The 22,553-nt window shown below is 34.8% G+C and overlaps 2 protein-coding genes across 15 annotated transcripts in view; one reads left to right on the top strand and one right to left on the bottom strand.

Annotated features, from left to right (window-relative positions):
- Window positions 1-22,553, bottom strand: part of Atg10 (Autophagy-related 10) — a 656,137-nt gene that overhangs the window by 573,169 nt on the left and 60,415 nt on the right. The gene's annotated exons all lie outside the window — the stretch shown is intronic.
- The window catches only part of LOC138691226 (protein vein-like), a 411,186-nt gene that overhangs the window by 349,424 nt on the left and 39,209 nt on the right, over window positions 1-22,553 (top strand). For 3 of the 11 annotated variants that reach the window (XR_011329774.1, XM_069813024.1, XM_069813028.1), the window contains exon 5: window positions 9,469-9,527. The exons of 2 other annotated variants lie outside the window; for them this stretch is intronic. Coding sequence is in view for 6 of the 9 variants with exons in the window: in XM_069813024.1 (XP_069669125.1) it covers window positions 9,469-9,527 (59 nt within the window). In the remaining 3 variants the exon portion in view is untranslated. Of the gene's footprint in view, window positions 1-9,468; window positions 10,017-22,143; window positions 22,227-22,553 lie in introns of those variants that run through there. 6 more of the 11 variants (XM_069813026.1, XM_069813025.1, XM_069813030.1 and 3 more) reach the window with 4 other exon arrangements.

The following is a 22,553-nucleotide window of genomic DNA, read 5'->3' as shown; positions in this document are numbered from 1 at the left end:
GTCATGGAAAGCATGGGGCTCTACCTCCATGCCCCCCAAGTGCCTTCATGGCATGTTACGGGGATACCTTTACCTTTTTACTGTTTTACCCGCTCGGGGCATCCGACTTTCTTATGTCTCTTCTGCAGAAGACAAGTTTCAAGAAGAAATGTTGTTCCGGATGTAACTCTAAACAATATTAGTAATGCATTTCTCCGATTCATAGCCGCCGACTTCTTTGAAATAATGGGCGTGGGGAGGGGGGCAGAACTGTGCACAAAAGTCCGAGAAAACTTTAACTGTTGTTTCTAAAAAAAAATCCTTATATATTTTACAGAAAATAACACCGTTTGATTTTTCATTCAAATCGCTTAACCTAAGGTGGTTGAAGGCTACGGCCATTATGCGCTACCATTTCCCGTACACTACTTTGCTCGTTAATCCTTGCAGCAATGGTAAATAAGAGCTATTAGTGCAGCTGCTACTACTACAACCCATTTTATCACTGTTTCTGTTCACTGGAGTTTTATTTTGGACAGTTTTCTTCCTTAAGAATTTATCCATTGTCAATAGTTACATCGCATAGTTGATATATTTGAACTGAACTAAATAAAGTGGATCACAGACAAAGAAGTGGCGTTACCATTGCATCGTGCGTGGAGATTCATCAATCTCAAAGCTGGAGGAGAGAATGAGAGGAGTCACTAGCGTGGTCATTGCCACAGCGTACCCTCTCCATGGATTTGAAATAACCATTTTTGGCTTAAGTCTTAGTTACTTAAGACCTAGTTTCTATTTCAAACAATTTAATTCCTTTTTTAACACGAGGAATCTCTTCGAATTATTTAGAAAGACGAGGCCCCTCTATTAATTTTATTTGGGGGGGGGGGGCGACGTCCCTGGCTTTATAAACTGTGGGGGCATAAAGTGCCTTTCCCCCTTCCAAAGTCGGCGGCTACGTGTTTCAGAATTTCGTTCATAAAATTCCTTTTAATAATGTCATCTATTAAACTGAAATTATTAATTTCATTCACGATCTCTTGCTTTTTAGCTCTTAAAACTATTACTGAGATATTTCATTGCAACAATTTGTTCTAATCTAAAGTGTTTTAAGTCCATCTCAAATGTCTTAAATTTAAATATTTTTATATCTCGAATGTACACGGTGATTAAATAAGTCCATACTTACTGAATTTATTTCTGGGGTCATTTTGGGTAAAAATACTTTCATGTAAATATGGATATGATTTCCATTAATTATTGTATTACTTACTTACTTATAAATGGCTTTTAAGGAGCCCTCACATAAGCCCGCTATCGATCCCTATCGTGTGCAAGATTAATCCAGTCTCTAAATTATCATCATATCCCACCTCCCTCAAATCAATTTTAATATTATTCTCCCATCTACGTCTCGGCCTCCCCAAAAGTCTTTTTCCCTCTGACCTCCCAACTAACACACTAGCCTATATGCATTTCTGGATTCGCCCATACGTGCTACATGCCCTGCCCATCTCAAACGTCTGGATTTAATGTTCCTAATTATGTCAGCTTTGCTGTGGTCGTGCCAGAGAATCAATCCCATTCTGAGGCTTATTGTATGAATTCGTAACAAGTTGTTTTTTACGATGATGGGTTGTTAGCCCTTCGCCCAACCCCTAAGCTGGAGGACCACCCCTTATCGGCTGTCCACGACTGCTTATTCAATATATTCGCAGCTACCCTCCATATCTGGAGGCCATTTCCTCCATCCGCAACCTGAGGACGCGCCATGCCGTGGTGATAGGGACCCACAATACATGGAATTCGAATATTAAGAAAATAATTAGTAATACAAAACTAAAAAAATACCAGAATAAATTCCTGCGAAATATGTAGCCTATTACTCCATCAAGTTATGTGCGTGCTTATACTGAACGTCTGTAATTGTTTGTGTATTTTTGTCTGAAAAAAAATTCTTAACACTTTTACCACAGAACATAAAAGGAGCCGACACAGGAAACTTTTGTTTTATGGGGCTGCGCTTTTTCTCATGTTAAATAAAATCTTTGTTATCAGCAGAGTTCTAGTCGGAGCTCAGTTTACATCGTGACATAACCAATATTCCCTATAAGAGGCAAGGGTAACTCAGTGCTCTTGCTCGGACAGCAGGAATATTGACAACGTCGCTAAAATCATTTTGTGAAAATTCCCTGTCGATACAGTAAACGGAACGTTGTTTATAACTACATAATTATGTAAACAAGTGCAGAAGCCTCATGTCTCTACCTCAAAAACCTGGAATCAAATCCCATCAAGTCGCAAGATGATTTCCGGCAAGTTTTCGCGGAGGTTCTCCATTTCTTGTGATCCCCAGTTATCCAATATCATGTTAATCCCTCGCTTCATGAAGTGCCCAGTCCTGTCTGCTACCACAAGTTACGATAGCTGTTATTGTTAAGGTTCTTACTTCCCACGTGCCTTGGTTTTATTTTAACTATTTCAATGCCAGTTTAAAAGTTTTCTTTAAAAACATTTTAGTTCTTGTATTGAGCAATTGCCCTCGTTGTTAACATGTCAGGCACTGGTTGCGAGGTTCGCGGGTGATGGGTTTTAACCTCGTCTGTCCTTCGGTATCATATGTGATAGCTTAGAAATTTATTCACGTCATCCATTATGCGCTTATATAGGTCCGCAGCCTGAGGTATCTTATTCTCTACCATCTGCGCTTTCTGGTTATCATTCGAGTTTCTTCTATTTTCTTGTCACTAGATGCCTCCAGTTGATTGAATTCATCATTCCGTCTAGTCAGCAGCTTGGCTGAGAAAAGCAAATATAATTGCCGATGTGTTATATGTTAAATTAAATAATATTAACTGTTGATACATTCTTACACATTACCTATTCACGTAGGCCTAATAATAATAATTGTGTTCTCATACAGGCGTACAACACTACTGGTATCATTGGCGATACCTTTGGTCACTAGCATGACTTTTCATAAATCACATTACTATAGTTTTCTATAATAAGTAGAATAAATACTATTGTATAATTGTGCTCACATCATTTTCACATATTCAAAATATTCTTTACAATATAATACGCTTCACTAAAAAGTGATACTGATATGAAGACAGAAGGTAGGGGTAGTTACGAGCAAGTGGTGAGAAATGACGACAAACTAGCTCTATTAAAGTAGTTTGACAATACGTCCATTTTTATGGCAACGACTGAATTCGATGTGGAACTAGTAGTAGAAGACTGCAAGTGCTCGTGAAAAAAGGATACTATGTCCTGTGTTGCATAATACTCCAATAGATGGACAGGTTAGTAAAAAATTGTGGGCAGAAACAATTCATATAAGTCAATGTTTGTAAAAGGGAGTGTGTGGAACTGCCAATCAGATTTGATCACTGTGCCCTGTATTGTATAATACTCCAATAGATGGACAGGTTAGTAAAAAATTGTGGGCAGAAACAATTCATATAAGTCAATGTTTGTAATAGGGAGCGTGTGGAACTGCCAATCACATTTGATCACTGTACCCGTGTATTGTATAATACTCCAATAGATGGACGGTTCAGTAAAAAATTGTGGGCAAAAACAATTCGTATACTAAGTCAATGCCAAAAGTAGGGAGTGTGTGGAACTACCAATCAGATTTGATCACTGTACCAGTGTATTATATAATACTCCAATAGAGGGACAGTTCAGTAAAAAATTGTGGGCAGAAACAATTCATATACTAAGTCAATGCCAAAAGTAGGGAGTGTGTGGAACTCCCAATCAGATTTGATCACTGTACCAGTGTATTGTATAAAACTCCAATAGATGGACAGTTCAGTAAAAAATTGTGGGCAGAAACAATTCGTATACTAAGTCAATGCCAAAAGTAGGGAGTGTGTGGAACTGCCAATCAGATTTGATCACTGTACCCGCACCTGGAGCGAACTACGGTCGAGATGCATTAGGTACCTTGAAACGGTATGGGCTTTGGTTTGGACGGGGTTCGTCTGTATAGCCACAGGGAACATTTTGCAATATTTTGCAAAATGTCTGTTACTATATATATATATATATATATATATATATATATATATATATATATAGTGTAGTTCCTGGTACAGATCATCTTTACAGATCATCGCTTTTTCAACGGAGGAAATATTTTTCTATTTAATGTATATAGGCCTATTTAACGAAAGTATTATATTTGTCATTATTTCTAAGCGTAGTGTTGCTGCTGGAATACAGATACTTTCATTTCATTATTTGTATGCAATAATTGAATGTATTTTTATAAAATAAATAAAACTGAATGGATAGCAATTCAAGTCTCCATAGAATCCCAAGTTATCATATATGATACCTAGCATAAAACAAGAATTGCGGTCATGATAACAATTTTGATTGGTTATTGTTTGTCTTTGTATCGCCAATTATCCAATGAATAATATTTTAACATTTTTTTTTTACTTTAAATTTGTCTCGGGACTGAAGAGGTTAAAGGGCTATAAAAGTTTTAGCATGGCTCCCTCTAGGGAAGAGGTGAATTGCAGTCGCTGAGAAATATGTACTAAGATTGCAATCCAATAATTTTCCACATAAACAGTAAAGCGAGAGATGGCTCCGGACAAAATGTATTGGCCATTCCTCGGTCACATAGAATTTCGGCTTTGAATAAGCTCTAGAGTTGAAAGTACCGTTAAATAAGCTCGCCACCAGCACTCTATCTTGCCATGTCTTTTTTTTTATCCAAAATGTGCCTCTCTTTGAGTTACATACAGTAGGGTATAATAAAGATGTAGACTAGTAGACAATTTGAATTTGTACTCCCTTGGAGACATTTTACAAGGAAATATTATTACAATCAGACAAATGAATAGCGTTTAATGAACAAATATTACAATAAAATTTCATTCTTTTCAAACCCTACTCTCACGTGCACCATGAAATGAATGAATAAGTGTATTTTCCGAGGTGAAAGTTCTTACAGAAAGAGAATAAAGTATGTAGGAAAACCTAGGGTTTCAGAAACCAATGGTATTGCCTCGATCCTTCCCAACCGTCTTCAAGGATAGGTAGTTGGATGAAACATGATAGGCCTAATGTAAATTTCTGCATGTCCATCCCATTTCAATTACAGTCGTGCCAGCACCACTACATCCTGCATATCGCTTATTCTCCTGATATCTATGTTTCTCATCAAATGTAGGACGTCCCTCTCCATTTTCCTCTAACACAAACGAAGCAGGCTCTTTTTTTTTGTTCCGTCGAGTACCAAATTTGGCAACCGTACAACATTACTCCCACACAGCTTTAAACAACTTCAAAAATTTTAATTATTACTAAGTGTATAAAGTGCATGTCCTGCAGGATGAACTTCAGGCTAAAATATTCTTCCATGCTATACAAATTAATATTATTATCTATTTCTCGCTTTTGTTAGTGAGTGTCATGATTTGTCTTCTACATACGAGCAGTGACGCATTCCGCTGTCATGTTGTTGATTGTCCGTGATAATTCAGATATCGGGTGACATGACTCTAGCATAGAATATGTAGGTAGTTCCGAAATCCAAAATTCTTCTGCGTTAATTCGTAACAAATATGAGCATGAAACCGACATGATCTCTTGCATTTCTTCCTCCTGCAAGTGCCTTTCCCGAATCCAGACGTCTGAAACAATTCCAGGGGACTCCCTTTGGTTGCTTCACCCTCGGGATGTACATTACCCCGAGACTGTTGCTTATGGAATATTGTACAGCAAAGTAGTTTTCCGTTACTGTCTGTGCCTTTTATTTGGCAATGTAGTAATTCATCGTGTTCCGCTTAAAACACCAATAAAATAAATGGCTATAACTTAAAATATATGCACGCCGAACATAAATAAATGTACATAGGTTTGATAGTGCAGATCTTTAAATTTATGTAACAATGGTTGTCATGGAGATTGAGAAATGATTAAATAATAACAAACTGAAAAAATGAAAAATTTATTTAATTGAAACAACATTTTGTGACACATTAAGATTTGCCATTTTAATCTTCAATGGATTTCAACATGACTACCACTTGTTGCACGGCAGATTTCAAACCTGTTGTCAGTCTCTATCCAGGTATTCCTCAGTATACCAATAGCGACATTCTGAATCTCAAGATGGATTTTACGCTTCAAATCAACTACTGGTGTTCTATACACTTGATCCTTCACGAATCCCCATAAGAAAAAGTCCAAGGGTGACCTTGGTAACCAAGCTATGATCTCGGATCCTCTGCCAATCCATTGCCTTGGAAAGTTGTCGTTAATAAAACTGCGTATTTGGCATGCGAAGTGAGAAAGAGCGCCGTCTTGCTGATGTAGGTAGCTGTGACACAACATCGAACTCGATAGGCTATGGTAGTCACTGTAGGTTCAGCAAAAACGAAGGGACTTATCACACGAACTTTCATTAAGCCGCACCAGACATTAATTTTGGGAGAATCACGTGGTTGTTCAAACACAACACGCGGATTCTCGCTTCCTCAGATCCTGCAAATGTGTTAGCTTTTCCGGATATGTCGACAGAAAAACATACATAGGCTATCAATTTTGTCCTTACCATCGGGCTTGATCTGCTGTGTTATTGTAATTTTATTCTGTATGCTTCAGAGAATTAACAGTTTATTATATGTATTCATTTCTCAATCTCCATGACAACCATTCTTTCAAAAATTGCAAGATGTGCACTACTAAATCTAGGTACATTTATTTCTCTTTGGAGTAGGATATTTTTGTTATAGTCATTTCTTTTACTTATGTTTTAAGCGGGACACGGTGTATTTTATTCAAAGATACTTTCAGCAGGTTATTCAGCGTCGAAATTCAAGTAGGCGAGAAATGGCCAGAACATTTTGTCTGGAGCCCTCTATCACGGAAAGGGATTTTTTACTGCCTTAAATCTATGGCATGGGACCCACAACTTCATTATCCACCATGCGGAAGCCATACTAAGCATTTAGAAACATATCGCTCTCGGCGGGGTTCCAAGCCGGGAACTTTGGTCAGCACGGTAATCACGAGAAGATCGATAACGACGACTATTACATGCACAGCAGAGCAATATTGAGAATTAAATGGTGACATGGGAAAAGGGAGTATCCCGAGGAAGCTGTCCCAACACCGTCAAGCATACTAGGTTGATTCAAAACTTCTTAGACGTGAACATAACATCCAACAGCAATCCAAAAAACAAAAAACACAGGTCATGGTTTTCGATGACAGTGTACCACCTTTTTGCTGGTACCATTTCTTGGAATTTGAGGCAAAAATCCTTTTAATGCCATAAATAACTCATAAATATTATTGAAGCCTTATCCACACAGAAACTATACCATCGGACGGATGCGGTAAAATCTCAAAGTCCAGTTATTGAATCATGGCTTTGCTAAATGGGATCGACTAGCCGGAACGTTGGCATATTGATCAAGAACTCGTTTTCGTTTGACCAAAGACGGATAGAGATTGCACAATAAGTTGTATACTCGATCTAGATGGAACCTATAAATCTTGAATATAAATAAAATTTTATAATAACTTATATAAGCCGGCTAGTAGAATTAGTAAAAATGTTGTTCTAATAATTGTTCATATTATGATTCTTGACGTGTATATAATAATTGTTATTGGTAATAATAAGGCAATTTCTACGTCAAAGATTAGAAAGATTACTGCAATCAAAAAAAATCGTAGTGAAAAAGGTAGTCGTGCTCTTGAGTTCTATATCAATGGCCTGACCACTCAAAAAAAATTCGAAGTGAAGTACTTTCACCAAACACACAACATAACCTCAGGTTCAAAGCAACCTGACCACCGGTGTAGCTCGGTTGTTTACGATCTCCACTACTTTTTTGGATTGTGTGTGTGACGATCCTCTTCTGAAATTGTCTCCTAAAGTACTTTGGAATAGTTGACTGCAGATCTCGACTTGTGCCTTTCACAATTTCTATGCTCTTTGTCGAGAGCGGATAATTGTAAATTAAGCTTTCGCAAGTGATGGAACATAGTTGAATAATAATAATAATAATAATAATAATAATAATAATAATAATAATAATAATAATGGCTTTATTTAACCTGGCAGAGTTAAGGCCGTAAGGCCTTCTCTTACACTCAACCAGGATTAAAACTTGCTTACACAGTTGAACATAAAACTAGATCAGAATTAAGTAATGACATACTGATACATAACGAGATCAAAAGAGGTAGTTACATAAAATTTACCTCATAAAATAAAAATACGAATCACATAAAAACAGAAGCCGATAATTCAATAAAAAAGAAAAATGTACACAGTAAAAATAAAAATAAACACAATAGTATACATATTAGTATTAGATTACAATTAAATTGGATTTACATAATTATACCAGAAACCGACAGTTTGAATAAAATGTACACAAACAATAGATTAATAATAAAAAACAACAACACAGTGGAATACATATTGGCATTAAGTGATAAATAAACACGATTTAGATAATAAAAATAAGAAAAAAAAATAAAAATAAATACAGTGGAACACATTTGCAACACGTTAGGTCTGGCAACTCATCATAAGATATTTTTCTAATTTACATTTAAAGGAAATTAAAGTTCGGCAGCCCTTGACTTCAGGCGGCAGAGAATTCCAGTGACGAGAAGTAGCAACAGTGAAAGACGAAGAATAAAGAGATGATGTGTGCAGTGGTATTTCTAGCGTGTTATCATATTGTGACCGAGTATTTAAGTTATGATACCGAGAAAGACTGTGGAATCGGACAGATAAGTAAGAGGGAGTAGAGGTGTGCAAAATTCGGTATAAGAGAGAAAGGGAATGTAACTTTCTCCTCTCATTTAACCTGAGCCACAATAATTTATCGAAAGAAGGCGAAGTACTCTTGACAGTGCTGGGCTCTTTATAAATGCATTTAGGGCCCCATCATCGTCAGATGGTTGCTCCAACCAAGGTTTGGTTGTCAGATTGGTGTTACTTTCATTGAAACGCATGAATGCAATCGATGCAGCACTTCCATGTACGGTACTGTTCCCTCAACTTTAAATTTTACCAAATTCATTCGGCAGCTACTTTTGCAAATAAGCCTCTTTAAAAACGGCGAAAACCACAGGAATCCTTATTTTCTCATTACACACTCTGAATTTAATAACAAGCACCTATCTATTATGACAAAATAAACACACATAATTAAATTATGGCTACAGAAGAGAGCATTAATAAACCCTCACATAAAATTTTGGGCATTTTCCAGAAATTAAACGTTTAAAAAATTGTCAGTTAATGTCTAATGAGTTTTGAATCAACCTAATAAATTGCAACTTGGGCTCTCCAGAATTAAAACCCGGATCTCCGGCGTGGAAAACTGACGCACTGAGCGTTCGGTTGACGGAGAGCCATATTGCATTTGGGAAAAGAAAGAGAAATCAAGCCGTAATGTGTTCCTATTTCTTTCTGTGTTTTATCTTTTGCAGATGCGCGGACGGCTACAAGGGCCAACGCTGTGAGAATAAAGACGTCTTCAACCGTGGGAGTATGTATAGGCCTAAGTTCTGTAACGTAGTAGGCTTTTTATCCTCGTTTTACTGCTAAAGTATAGAAAACTGATGGAAATGAAAAAAACCAAAGATTATTTAAAATACTCGCGGCACAAGTTTCCTAAAGCTGCTCTCATGACTCACTGTTGCTATTGTTTTTATATAAAACAATTTTTCCAGTTGAGTCTTTAGCTGTTATACAGATTATTTATTTATTGTTAATTATTAATGACCAAAACTTATACTTCCATCCAACTCACAACAAATTAGGATGATGCAAAAGTGAACGATGGTAGTACGAGTAGTTCGCGCGCGAACTGTCTTGTTGAAACGAGTTGCGTAACGAAAGGAGGATGACCTGAATGTCTACAGAGCTCGAAAGAATGGACTTTTCGTTGTAAAGTAAAGAAGTGATGGAGTTCTACGGGAAGATCAAGATACATGACTCAACAAGATCACGTCCTCGCTCCAGGGTTTACGGATAGGTACGTAGAAAGAAGATTATTTTTAAAAAATAAGACAGAATCCACCAACCAGGAAGAAACGTGTAGTTACATTCAACAGATGCATTTATTTTTACAATAAACTATATTTATTTGATAACTTACAATTATTATCTCTTTTCTTAGAAGTCTTTTCAAATATTTTCTTACTGTCATCTTCTTGTGACTGACCAAAATTATTTATAATACATTTATTCAAGTAAGAAGTACAGTAGCAAGTTGTTATGTGGCTATATGAAACTCATTTGTTTTCCTCTAACAACAATAATAATAATAATAATAATCTATTTTCCATTAAATTGAACTGTAGCCTACTAAATGCACATCGTAGTGTTGTGTTCCTCGTAGAAAACAAACCAGCCCACAACGTGACAAGTGTACATACATCAGCCGTTATACTTTTCAAACATGTGGCAGGTCCTACATTTGTTGTGAGAAGGTTGAAATGTTGCTCGGCTCAAAGTGTAAAACCATTGCATACATTACATTATTTATAATAATTTATTTTGTACAAAACATACTTCCATTTATTTATATAAAATACAGCTTGCTGCTGCTTATTCTAATTTGTACAGTCTCATTATTTTCCAATTTGGTAAAGGGCAACTTCCCATCCCGTAGGAACTCCCTCCTCTCTTAACACGTTTACTGAACCGCATCCTGACAGTAACCTCCCGGTGACTAAACATCTTCGGTTTGGAATACTAAAATATGCCAGGCGCAAATGCCATCCAATCTCGAGAGGCTGTATACAAAGATATGTGCTAGAAGGACACAAGTCTCTCAGCCAGACTAAATCAAATGAATTACAAGAATTTAATATTTTCATACTGCCGAATATATTTATTTCATTGTGAGGAGTTTTTGCAGGCAAAATTAATGTGAATTCATTTTATTTCACTATTGCTGTCATGTTTACAGAATGGCTTCGTGTTCCTCTAGTTATGTAGTTCTGCAGTGTTTCGTTTAGCGTAGTTGCTTTGTTTTGTGGCGCATGTTGATTTCTGCCGTGAAGCTTTTTAATGCATATGCTTCGAGTTTGTCTACGTCGCATATTTGGTGTTGCATTTAACATTTCTATCAGCAATCCATTCATTACTTTAACACCACATTACTTTCACATGTAATAACTCAAATTCAGGTAAGAAAATTCTTATCAGGGTATAGTGTCATTGGTTGTGTAAAACGAAAAATGTATGTAGCTTCGATCATGCATGACCAACTCATCTTCTATTTAACTGTGATATTAAAATAGCCTATATGAAATTTTATGTGTATCGATAATGTTAAATTTAGAAGTAAATTTTACTTTAAGTAATACACAGTTCTGGTAATTATATGTTCCACACTTATGAAGTCTCGTGAGAAGTAGAGGTATGTATCTATGTATGTATCTGTGTGTATACTAAATACTTGTCAAGGGAGATTCATATCACAGAAGTTTTAGCGGTGTGATGTTAGAAACCATACGACGAAAACGACCTGCGATACTGTAAAATGCTTTATTTCGGAGTCACAGTGCAAAGAATCAGCAGCAAGCAATACAAACTATCTCTCTCTTTCTCTCTATGAGTTCACATACGCATTTCACTCACTATCGTAAGGGGATGCGCTACTGAAAAATGACCGTATTTGAAGAAATGTCATGTTTTTTTTTTATTTTACTCTTCATATGCTAAATTCCAATGCTCCATTACAACAACCTGTGTTTCAGCTATAATATGCACTATAAAAAACATAGAAAACTCTTGTTTTAGATTAAAAAAACGGTTTCCAAAATAGACGTGTTATTTTCAAATTTTATTTTTAAAAGAGTTATTTCTTGACTTAGATCATTGAAATTTTCTTGATTAATTCATAATCATGATCATAATATGCTGTTAAAATTTCAATACATTATCTCTTAAAATGTAGAAATTAGAAAATTCAGTAGCGCATCCCCTTAATTTTCCGCAGTCCAATAAACGTTTAAGTTGTAAAGACCAGTTTGTTGACAAGCCAGATCACCTGATTTCAATCTTTAAACTTATACATATGGAGTTTCCTCAAGAAGACTTGCATGTGTAGTCCTATGGAAATTAAAAAAATAGATAATTATATTGACCTCACTGATTTTATTCTTGAAACAAAGTTTATTTTTAATTCAGATAGGTTTGTTTAGCTTGATTTCCGAAATGTATAACACAAAAATAGAACGCAAGATATAAATCAAATGATAACTCCTCAAACTAGTCAGTTTTTAGAGTACAAAGTTTTACAGCATAAACGCAAGATAATCATCTGAAAGCAGACTATTATAATCACGTTGCTGGAGCAACAACTAAAAAGATTTTACTTACTAGGTATGTCCCTATTGTAAACATAGGAATATTTGTGAAGAATTTATGTCGTTATTTTCTATATTTATAAAAGTAATACATTCTTAAAGTAACATCACATAAGTACAACAAAAATCCGAAAACTGATCTTCCTTCCTGATAAATCCGGAGTTTTTTTTTTTAATACAGAAAATTATCTTTCAGAAATATTAAAGGAGATATGTTGAATACCTGAAGTGAAAGAAATACCATTTAAACATATATTTAGAAACTGAAAACATTTTAACATATAAGCAGCATTGTATGTTTATGTTCATTTTTACCAACCTTCAGGTATAAACTTCTTAACGCCACTGACATAAAATATAAATATTCTAAACGGAACACAATTGAAACGTGACTGCAAACAGTTCGAATTTAGTTTAAACGGCTCGGTGGCTATAAAATATAGAGTCTACGAGAATTGGTCTATTTACGAATTTAAAGCGTCATTTCGAACCCTTATTATGAAGTCAATGTCTTATTGGCTTTTTTAATTATGTATATTTTACAGGGCACAAAAATTTCGATTCATAGCTACTGTACATTCCTATGAGTAAATTTAACATCGTTCGTTAACATTTTCATCAGTTTATATTGCTGCTATTGTTTCTTTGGACTAATTCCGAAACAAACCATTCCTAAAAAAAGTACCGCATGATATATCAGTCATTACACCCCTAAAATTGCATACCTATAGGTACACATCTATAGGCCTACAAAATGCTTTCGTCACTATGACACGAACTTCTACAGTTGGCAGAAGGAATAAAAGGCAACATCATTATATAAATTCATATCCTGTAGTACCCCTGCTATGCGATATAACGTGGGCACTCCTTCAGCATAGGTATCATTTTCAATAATAAAATTCATTTTGTCACTTTTCATCTCCAATTTATAAATGTATTATTATTCATTGTTTCTACTCAGTTTTCCACTTTTCATCATATTTTTGGTCATTTAATTACCGTATATTAAGATCATTCCCACTCAGTCTTATACTACTTCTCGTTTTGCTTCTTAACATCCAGATAAAACACTGATTTAGTTCTGTCATTTTCATTTCTTCATTATTGATTTAAGTATCGGAATATAGGTCTACTGTTTGAATTCAGTTTTATCGCGTATAGTCATATTATTCACTCATTAAATTAATTGAAGGTTTTTGCATCAATTTTGGTCACCTTCCGTCACATCACAGTACTTATTAATTTAATTATTTTAAGATACTTCCATTTACGTTTGTTCAATTTTTTACTTTATTATTTTATTCAATTTATTTGAATATATCATTTCTTTTAAATTTTGTTATTTCCGCCATATTACTAATTCGTCTCATTATTCAAGATATATTTTAATTCACTTTTGCCACATTTATTCGCGTTCGTTATTACTTGTAATTTATGTATTAAGATGGACGGAAAAACTTTGAAGGCGGAATGGCATTGGTGCATAATTCATGAAGTGATGCTGATGATGATGATTTATTTATTTATTTATTTTGTTATGTATTTATTTATTTACTTTTATTTACTTATTTATTTATTTATTTATTTATTTATTTATTTATTTATTTATTTATTTATTTTATTTATTTACTTACTTATTTATTTATTTATTTATTTATTTATTTATTTATTTATTTATTTTATTTATCTACCCATTCACTTTCGTCACTTTTCACAACCTCTATTACATTAACATAACATCATCTTACCATTTTATCATATAATAATGCTCCTATAATAAACATGGACGAATGCGCTAAAATGTATAGTAAGCGGTCAAAATGTCGATCTCCAGCATCGATGAGACATTACAGAATAGTAACCACACCAACAGTGCTAGAGTTGTTCGTGTTATGTATCACACGCAACTACGATTCTATTAGATGCCTCTCTGCAGTATTTATAGGTGTCTGGTGGACTTGCATACATTCAGCTACTCCGCACTATACTAGCAATTATAATATTCATGACAGGGTCGTTAACGTCAAAAGTTCCTAATCTTATGTTGTTTCTTTCAAACCCTTCTGCTTTCCTTGGAAATTCTGTCATAATGACGGATACACCTTGTTTATGTGTGTCTATAATATGACCAAGATTTTACCCAAAATTTAATTAAATTAAACGTGAATAATTTAATCATATCCTGGTCTTCTCCCATTATGAATCTTCTATGTAAACTCTGAGACAAGTAGCTGTTTCACGAAAATATATTGGTAATCAGTTTTTTTTTAATTGTGAACACGCTTTGTGACGCCTCAGTAAAAGAAACAAATTGAATATTAAAAGTACAAATTTTGAATTTAAAATGTTTCAACACTCTACATCGAAGTGAAAAAATGTCGGTTTCAAAATTTACCTTTAATAATCGACAAAAATTAAATTAAACGGAATTCTCCTTGCAATATCGAAATATTTCCAAATAACTCAGGAGCATATTACATATAATATCACACTATGTATCAGAAAATAATTTTATTGCAAGAATAATAGTAGAAAGTTAAATTAACTCTTAATGTAATACAGAGTTATGGATTGAAAATTTATGCTTAAAGTAATACTACAATTAAAGAGATTGCAAATGACGTGATATAGAGATATTTTTAGGAAATATTCTGCTCATGTGAGGTGATATTTCGCTCCCAGTCCCCTATGACGTGATCACGCAATTCGCGAGAGCTAATTCTCATTTTCCAGAATTGCTCTCAGAGACTTACCGACATTAAGACGTGGTTCCCCTTGCGGTGTCTCACAGAAAATATTTTACATGATCGCTATTATTCTGTCACTTTTCTTTTTCTACTTCCCTTCTCTTTATTTAATTTCCGTTTGATAAGACGTGTGTAAAGTTCTTACGTTCTTTTAGACCTTGTTGTTACAGTTTATCATTTTTAAAATACTCATATATCTAAGAAGAAACAGTTACATCACTAATTCAAGGTAGGCAGGAGGAAAAATTTATACGACTTCCAAGCCTCTAGGCGACTATGACAGTGACTGAGACTCAAACTGTGACTTCTGACTTCATTATTCGCCACTATATTTTACTAAACAATTTAGTGACCTCTTAGGTTCTTTCCACCAAGTCGTGATACATGAATTACTACTCTAAAGATTCTCAACCATCGATTATAGAAGAAAAGAACTAGTCGACAATTCCCAATGAAGTTACAGAAATATTAATATTTTCTTTGTCTTTCAAGAATGAGTATTTATTATTATTGCCGGGAATAAAATACACTTAAAAGTGAAAAGTTTACTTCAACCAAAATCATTAAAATTACTTTTCATAAAAAACTCAACTTCTAAGTCTCATTATTTTGTAATTCCGCTGTTACATAATCTTGTAAAGTAACGCGGTCATTAACAGTTACTGCGCGTTTCTATTATTCAAATAAATTCAGTTTTATAATAAAAAGTACAACCAACCACTCCAAACAATAATTTTCATATCATGAAAGCATTAACACTAAAATTACGTGACCACCAAAATCCTGAAAAAGGGGAATGCTATAACCCATGCAACACAGCAATAGGCTTACTTGTAACTTCTTCGCTAAAGCGATCGACGTGAAATAATTGAAAATAAACCATGACGCCAATCTCCGATTTTTGTAAATAATTTAGATGTTAATCTCTTTTTTAAAAAAGTTTCAACAATGTAAGACAGACTCGATTTTCTAACGCCTCTATGCAAGTCACTATAAAGGCCGCTCATTTCCCCTATATTTTAATATAAAAATACCTAAACTTCTATAGTGATTCATGAGTATGGTGACCATTTGAAGGTCTTGCTCAATACTGTTTCCCGCGTATTTTTAGTCCGAATATTCCACTTCAACATTTCCTTAATCGATTTAATCAAAAGATCATAGAAAATCTGATATTGTAAATGGACAAAGCTTACTATGTATTTATCTACAGCACATTACACGCATATTTCAATTCAAATCTCAGACATTTCGTTTTACTATCCATCTAGGAAATGCTCTCTTGATTGATACTGTCTCCCGTAATAAGACCGTCACAGAGTGGTGCCGACCACACCACCTCATTTTAGTGCCGAGGTCATGAAAAGAGCTCTACCTCCATGTCCCTCATTCGTCTTAACTTTACACTTTACTAAATGAGGCAATACTCTACAACATGACAGCTAAAAGCAAATAGGCCCTATTACCAGAAAGTATTACGAAGAAATATTCTGCAAATATGGACAGGATTAAGCTCGGAAAAAATTTATGGCAGATTTATCAGTTGATTCAGCAGGGTTTCGTAATTTATTCGCGAACTCCTTCCATTGATTTTGAAATTTAATAAACATAATTGCGCCTACAATTTGAGAACAAAAGACAAAAGCTTTCGTAAAACTATTTCAGTTAGAGACGGAGACTGAATTTGAGACAATCACACACTTCCGAGTTTTGTTCCTACGTCACTTTTGATATATTAAAATACTTGTGAACTCAGGGTACGCGTCTTTTCTGACCTTTCTGCCCTCTTCCTTTTTGTGTCAAACGTACTATTAAACGAGGTAATTCTGATACGGCTCCAATAACTGAATTCACTTTCTGATTTAATTCCTTCGATGATAAAATACTCGTAGGTATCCAAAACAGCAAATTTCACCGGACTGGACTAATTAATAGTAACATGTAATTCAGAGTTATTGATATTAACTGCATATCGTTTCTTATCGCACATATACAGTTGACAAAGTTGATTAATATCGCAAAAGCTAAGTGCCACTGAGCGATGGATAATTGTTCATGCTGGCACAAAAAGGGGTTTTGTTGATGGAGCATATCTGGCGTTCAAATCCAAAACAAAAAGTGAGGACTACCATGACGAAATGGATTCTCAAACATTTTCAAAATGAGTCGAGAAGAAGCTCCTATCCAATCTTCCACCACACTGTTAATATTAGGAGATTATCCGTATCAATCCATTCAGATTAACAAACGTCCGGCAATAGGCCAATCAGAAAAGTTGCAATCCAGGAATGGCTTGAAATGAACAACGTAAATTGCGAGAACAAAATGACAAAAGTGAGCTTGTGCACCTGATCCGAGGTGAACGTCTATCGCCAAAGTATTATACTTATACTATGTTTGAAAGTCATGGTTGCGAAACTATTAGATTACCCACAAATCACTGTAAATTTAACGCTACAGAATATATTTGGAATGTGGTTAAAATGTGTGGCAAAAAAAGTAGCACAAAGTGCCTCTCAAATTGAGAACATTATGACAGACGTATCTCAAACGTAACTTTCAACTACTGGTAGCAAACCGTTTCTAAAGTCAAAGATATTGAAGAAAATTAGTGGCAACGGGATCGTTTGCTGGAAGATAAAACTGAATAATATTACTTATACGGACTGGTGGAGGATAGTTTGACAGTGAATGAATGTTACAGTGGCATAAGGTAGGCCGTGTAATTAATACATAGTTTTCTAGTTAGGAATTTACAATAATAAAATATTGTAATGTTGTAATAATTATATTCTATTATTACAACAGTAATATACGAAATTCGCCGCATATTGTCTGAGAGTTTCTCTGCCAATGTTGTAGATTTCTGCTCAGTTGTTTGTAATAGTGAGCGATATAAAATTATGTGAATATTCTTACTAATGCTGCTGTACCTTTCCTCACTGGCTTCTAAGTTAATGGGTCGGGTAGTAGTTCCTAATCCAATGAAAGCCGCACTTAAAATCTTACCACCTGAAAACACATCGTCCCCTGACGGAATCGAACTGGCGTGTCCAGATGCGAGAACGGTAGCCACTATGCCACCGACAACAATGTGCCACCAATAGGATTTATCATTTTAAAAATATCACAAGAAATAACATGAACATACAAAAAAAAAAAAAGAAGGCATGAAAGCCGCAATATGAAAAAACTAGCTTTGTTCGAAAACAAAGGACAAAGAAATAGAAGCGAATCGATAAAATTCTTGAAAGGAAACAAATTTGCTTTGCAGACTGAAGGCACAGGTCAAAGTGCCAAAAATAGTGACAATCACGAATCGTAACCCATACATGTGGAGAGTAGTAGCCGAGAGAAAAAAGTACTAAAACTTTCTATCTGAACAAATCTAGATCCTTCAACAGAAATGAGCTCAATGCTCGGTCAACAATTGCCAAACGTCTTATATTAATGAACAAAAAGTTACTGGACACCAGGTGTGAAAGCGGCCGCGTCTCGAACCAGTGACCATTATGCTCATCCAAACGGAGCGGAAACAAGAGCATGAAGGTCAGCTGTGAAGTTCGACCCTGAAGGCACGTAGGTGAACTGCTGCAAGGCTAAATTTGTAGATGTCTTCGAACTTTATCGAAGAACAAGGACGGGTGAGAATTTTTAAGTGAGAAATGTTTTCTGTAGGCTACGCATAGGAGCTGTGCCATTTCGAAGTGCATTTTATTTAGTCTCTGTAACAATAGGAATAATGCAATTTTGAAGTAATTAGAATGTATTCAGCATAGATCTGACTAATCACTTCGAAAATTGAGAAATGTGATGATGTTTGGATGTGTTATACATCTACGGTAGTATGAACCTTTCTTTCGATTTGATCACGAGTGCCAGAAGGCGCCACTTTTCCATGTAAGGACGAATGAGACAATTCTTATTGAATTCAGAATGTAGAGTAATTGTCACGAAAAACATAAACAGAAACATAACGGATTATGTACAGATTACAGTAAACTAATTATGGCCCACAGTTTTCAACATGTCTGCCACCTTGAAGAATACACAAGTGAAAACGACAAATCATCTCGTGCACTCTCGAAAGCATGTTGTGAGTGACCATTTGTATCGTATGCACGATCCGCTCTATCAGTTCAGGGATAGTTCGTAGTTTAGTTGCATACACAAGATCTTTAACAAATTCCCATAAAAATCCCATGGGAGTTAGGTCTGGAGATCGCGTAGGCCGACCTCAAACCAGGCACTTATTTTTATTTTTGTAGCGGAGTTAAACGCCCGCGCAGCATTTTGTCCGTCTATTCCACGCCAACAATATGTCGATGCACAAGACGCCAACTCACCAGGTATACCAACAATAAACGCACACTACGCATGGAAAAATGGCGCTTTCTAGTGAGCATATAGTGCGCATATTAATTATGACAAGGAAATATTTTTACTGGCAAGGATATATAAAATGTCCGAGAATCATCCCTGCTGGTAAAATTTTCGAGTGATTGGTTACTTATATGCTCAAACACCTGAGTTCTACATAACATTGCAGTCATAACTCAGACAGGCAGTTGGGTAGGCTTCGTGGCCTATTCAGGACCAAGTTTCAACCCAGTGGTCGCTCCTAGTTTCTTCTTTCTCAAAGCTTATCTCGTCATAGCCTGCAGTGGTCGGATTATATCCATTTTAATTTGTAATCCTTAATTTCGATAGGAACAAGTTTGAGTCGTTTGTAACTCCTGCTTTACTTTGCGCTCTTCTTTGCTGTTCCTCTCATAGAACTGTAACTATAACTGTCTTCCTTGATTTATCTTAAATTCATAATATCTAGGTCTTGCATCCATTAAGCAGAGAATGTCGAGCGAATGTATTGTATGCGAGTCAAATGCGTTTCTAAACTTTAGGGGAGATAGTGGTACACATATTCTAAAATAAATTTGTTATTATTTTATATATTTTTATCCTTATTATGAAACAGTGTTTCCTATACAGTTAAGAATGATGTTTGTTCCATAATTACGTTGTTCATTGCCACTTTACTTCTAGTAGGTTCGCGTCTTCCAAATTCCATAATCAGAGCCACGCTTCATTTACTTTTTTAATTTATTGATTCACTCAACTATTTAATCATTCACTCAATCACTTGTTCATTCATACATTTAATTATTCATCCATTTACTCGTTATACAATTCATTCATTTGTTTATTCATTATTCCCCATTCATTTATTCGTTAATGCATTTATTCACCTATTTCTTCAATAATTACTCATTCTATCATTCATTTATTCGTCCAATAATTGTTTGTTATTTATTGTATTATTTATTTGACGGACTTACATTAATTTGTTTATCTATATATCGTACACAAGGTGGTTCTGCCTATCGCATTTACATTGTACAAAACATGGTATGAGTCAACGACAGATCCTTTCACGCCATTCGAAGTGTTAATTATAGTACGTACAGTATGTGTTGCTAACTCAGATTTGTAAATGAAATTAAAATAATTTTAAAACGTACATAAATGTAAATAATAAATTAGATAATATGGAAAACTGTAAGCGGTAGCGATAGACATGTTAAGTTCACATCTCCTTATTCTGGCTTCGCCGACACCAAAATCCCTATTTCAGAATGTTCTGTAGAGCACCCCTATTTCATGCACGCTCTTACTGAATCACCCTGTATAAGGGAACTTGAAACAGCATATGCGCTGACACACAAAACATTAAATGAAACATTAATTTTATTCATAATCACTTGTTTTCAATATATCTAAATCTTCAACTGCAAGAGGTTCATTTTCTTATAATACTTCTCCGCTTTGTAGGAAAATTTGGTAGTAGGGACGACATGCCGAAGTAATTTATGATAAAAGACTATTTATCTCTTGCAGTTTGACATGATTCAGCTTCACTGGCTCCATGTAGGCCTACTTCGGAAGTGATGCTGTGGTTGCACTATGTCACCCCTCTTCTACTCACATTTAAATCGGAGAATTTTCCATTCAGCGTGTACTTCATAAATATATTATTTTGTGCGCTCCTTCAAAATTAAAAATATTATTTTCGATAACTCTACTTTCCCACCATTCCATTGTGTCTTTTTTCTGTTTGTGATAGGCCTATTTTGTTACAGCTATTGTATAGAAAGGAAATTGCCTCGTTTTAGACTGGTAACAGAAAAGAGCTTACTCTTTTCATATTATTTCATCACTTCTATCCAGATCATCGGGGCTGAAGATCTGGGAGTTGTACTGGAATTTTTGTTTCTCAATAATGGCAAAATCTATGTCACAGGGAAGATACGTGTGATTTCTTATAATAAATCTGTGTTCCTCAGTTTTAAACAGCGCCTTCTTGAACAAGGTTGATAATAATGATAATATGTATGCCAATGTAAGCAATTCTTTATTTCAATACGTCAAAGCAAAATAAGTGCAACAGCAGTCATTGATCTCTTGCGTAATAACAATAATAATAATAATAATAATAATAATAATAATAACAACAACAACAATATTCACTAACACATTGAAGTATTTTATCTATCATTCTTAACTCGATAATAATAATAATAATAATAATAATTATTATTATTATTATTATTATTATTATTATTATTATTATTATTACACTACAAAGTCTTTCCATTAAGTATGCTAAGGTTTACTGAAATATTGGTCATGCATTTCACGTTATTCTATCACATATCGAAAAATGTACGGAAATAGAACTGCTATGCCAAATCAGCGCATAACACCGTTCCTCAACTGAAACCTAGAAACATAATTTTAATAATTTTTGGACAGTTTTTTTGAAAGATAGAACCATCACATTCTGTTCAAAATCTGCAATCAAATATTATTAACATGGAAAAATTGTTACATTTTTGCAATGATTTTTTTCTTTTTGTATTGATATATAGTGTCATTGTAGTTTCCTTGTTTCAGGGCCATCAGCATAGTAAACATTTTTCTTTGTGTAGAGCCACTTTCTTATGTACGGATTTGTGATTGCTGTTATTTATCGCAGATGTACGCAAGGGTTCATGGGCTCTAGGTGCCAGTACGCGGATGCTGCCCTTTCACTAGGATAAATTCCGAGCTCGCGAGAGAGTATGTATGCCTATAATTCAATTTCATCCATTATTATATTTTCAGATTCTTTAAATTAGTCATATGTAACATAATTTGAATATTTCATTTTACTAAATCAACTTCAAAAATTGGTGACCGGGTATTAACATTCTACCTTCCTGCCCTTCTACATTAGTTCCAATTCCTGACACAATAGTAAATTTCTTCGAGACTTCAGCACCTTCACGACATTATCGAATACAGATCACCTTAAACACACGTACACGCATTTCAATAAGGAACACGTAAGCGGAAGTTGTAGTTTCTTAATTACTAAAAGACGTCAGAAAATCTTGAACTAGACAA

The sequence above is a fragment of the Periplaneta americana genome, chromosome 16 (assembly GCF_040183065.1).
Source record: "Periplaneta americana isolate PAMFEO1 chromosome 16, P.americana_PAMFEO1_priV1, whole genome shotgun sequence".
In the NCBI taxonomy this organism is placed as follows: Eukaryota; Metazoa; Arthropoda; class Insecta; order Blattodea; family Blattidae; genus Periplaneta; species Periplaneta americana.
This window is presented reverse-complemented; position numbering and strand designations above follow the sequence as displayed.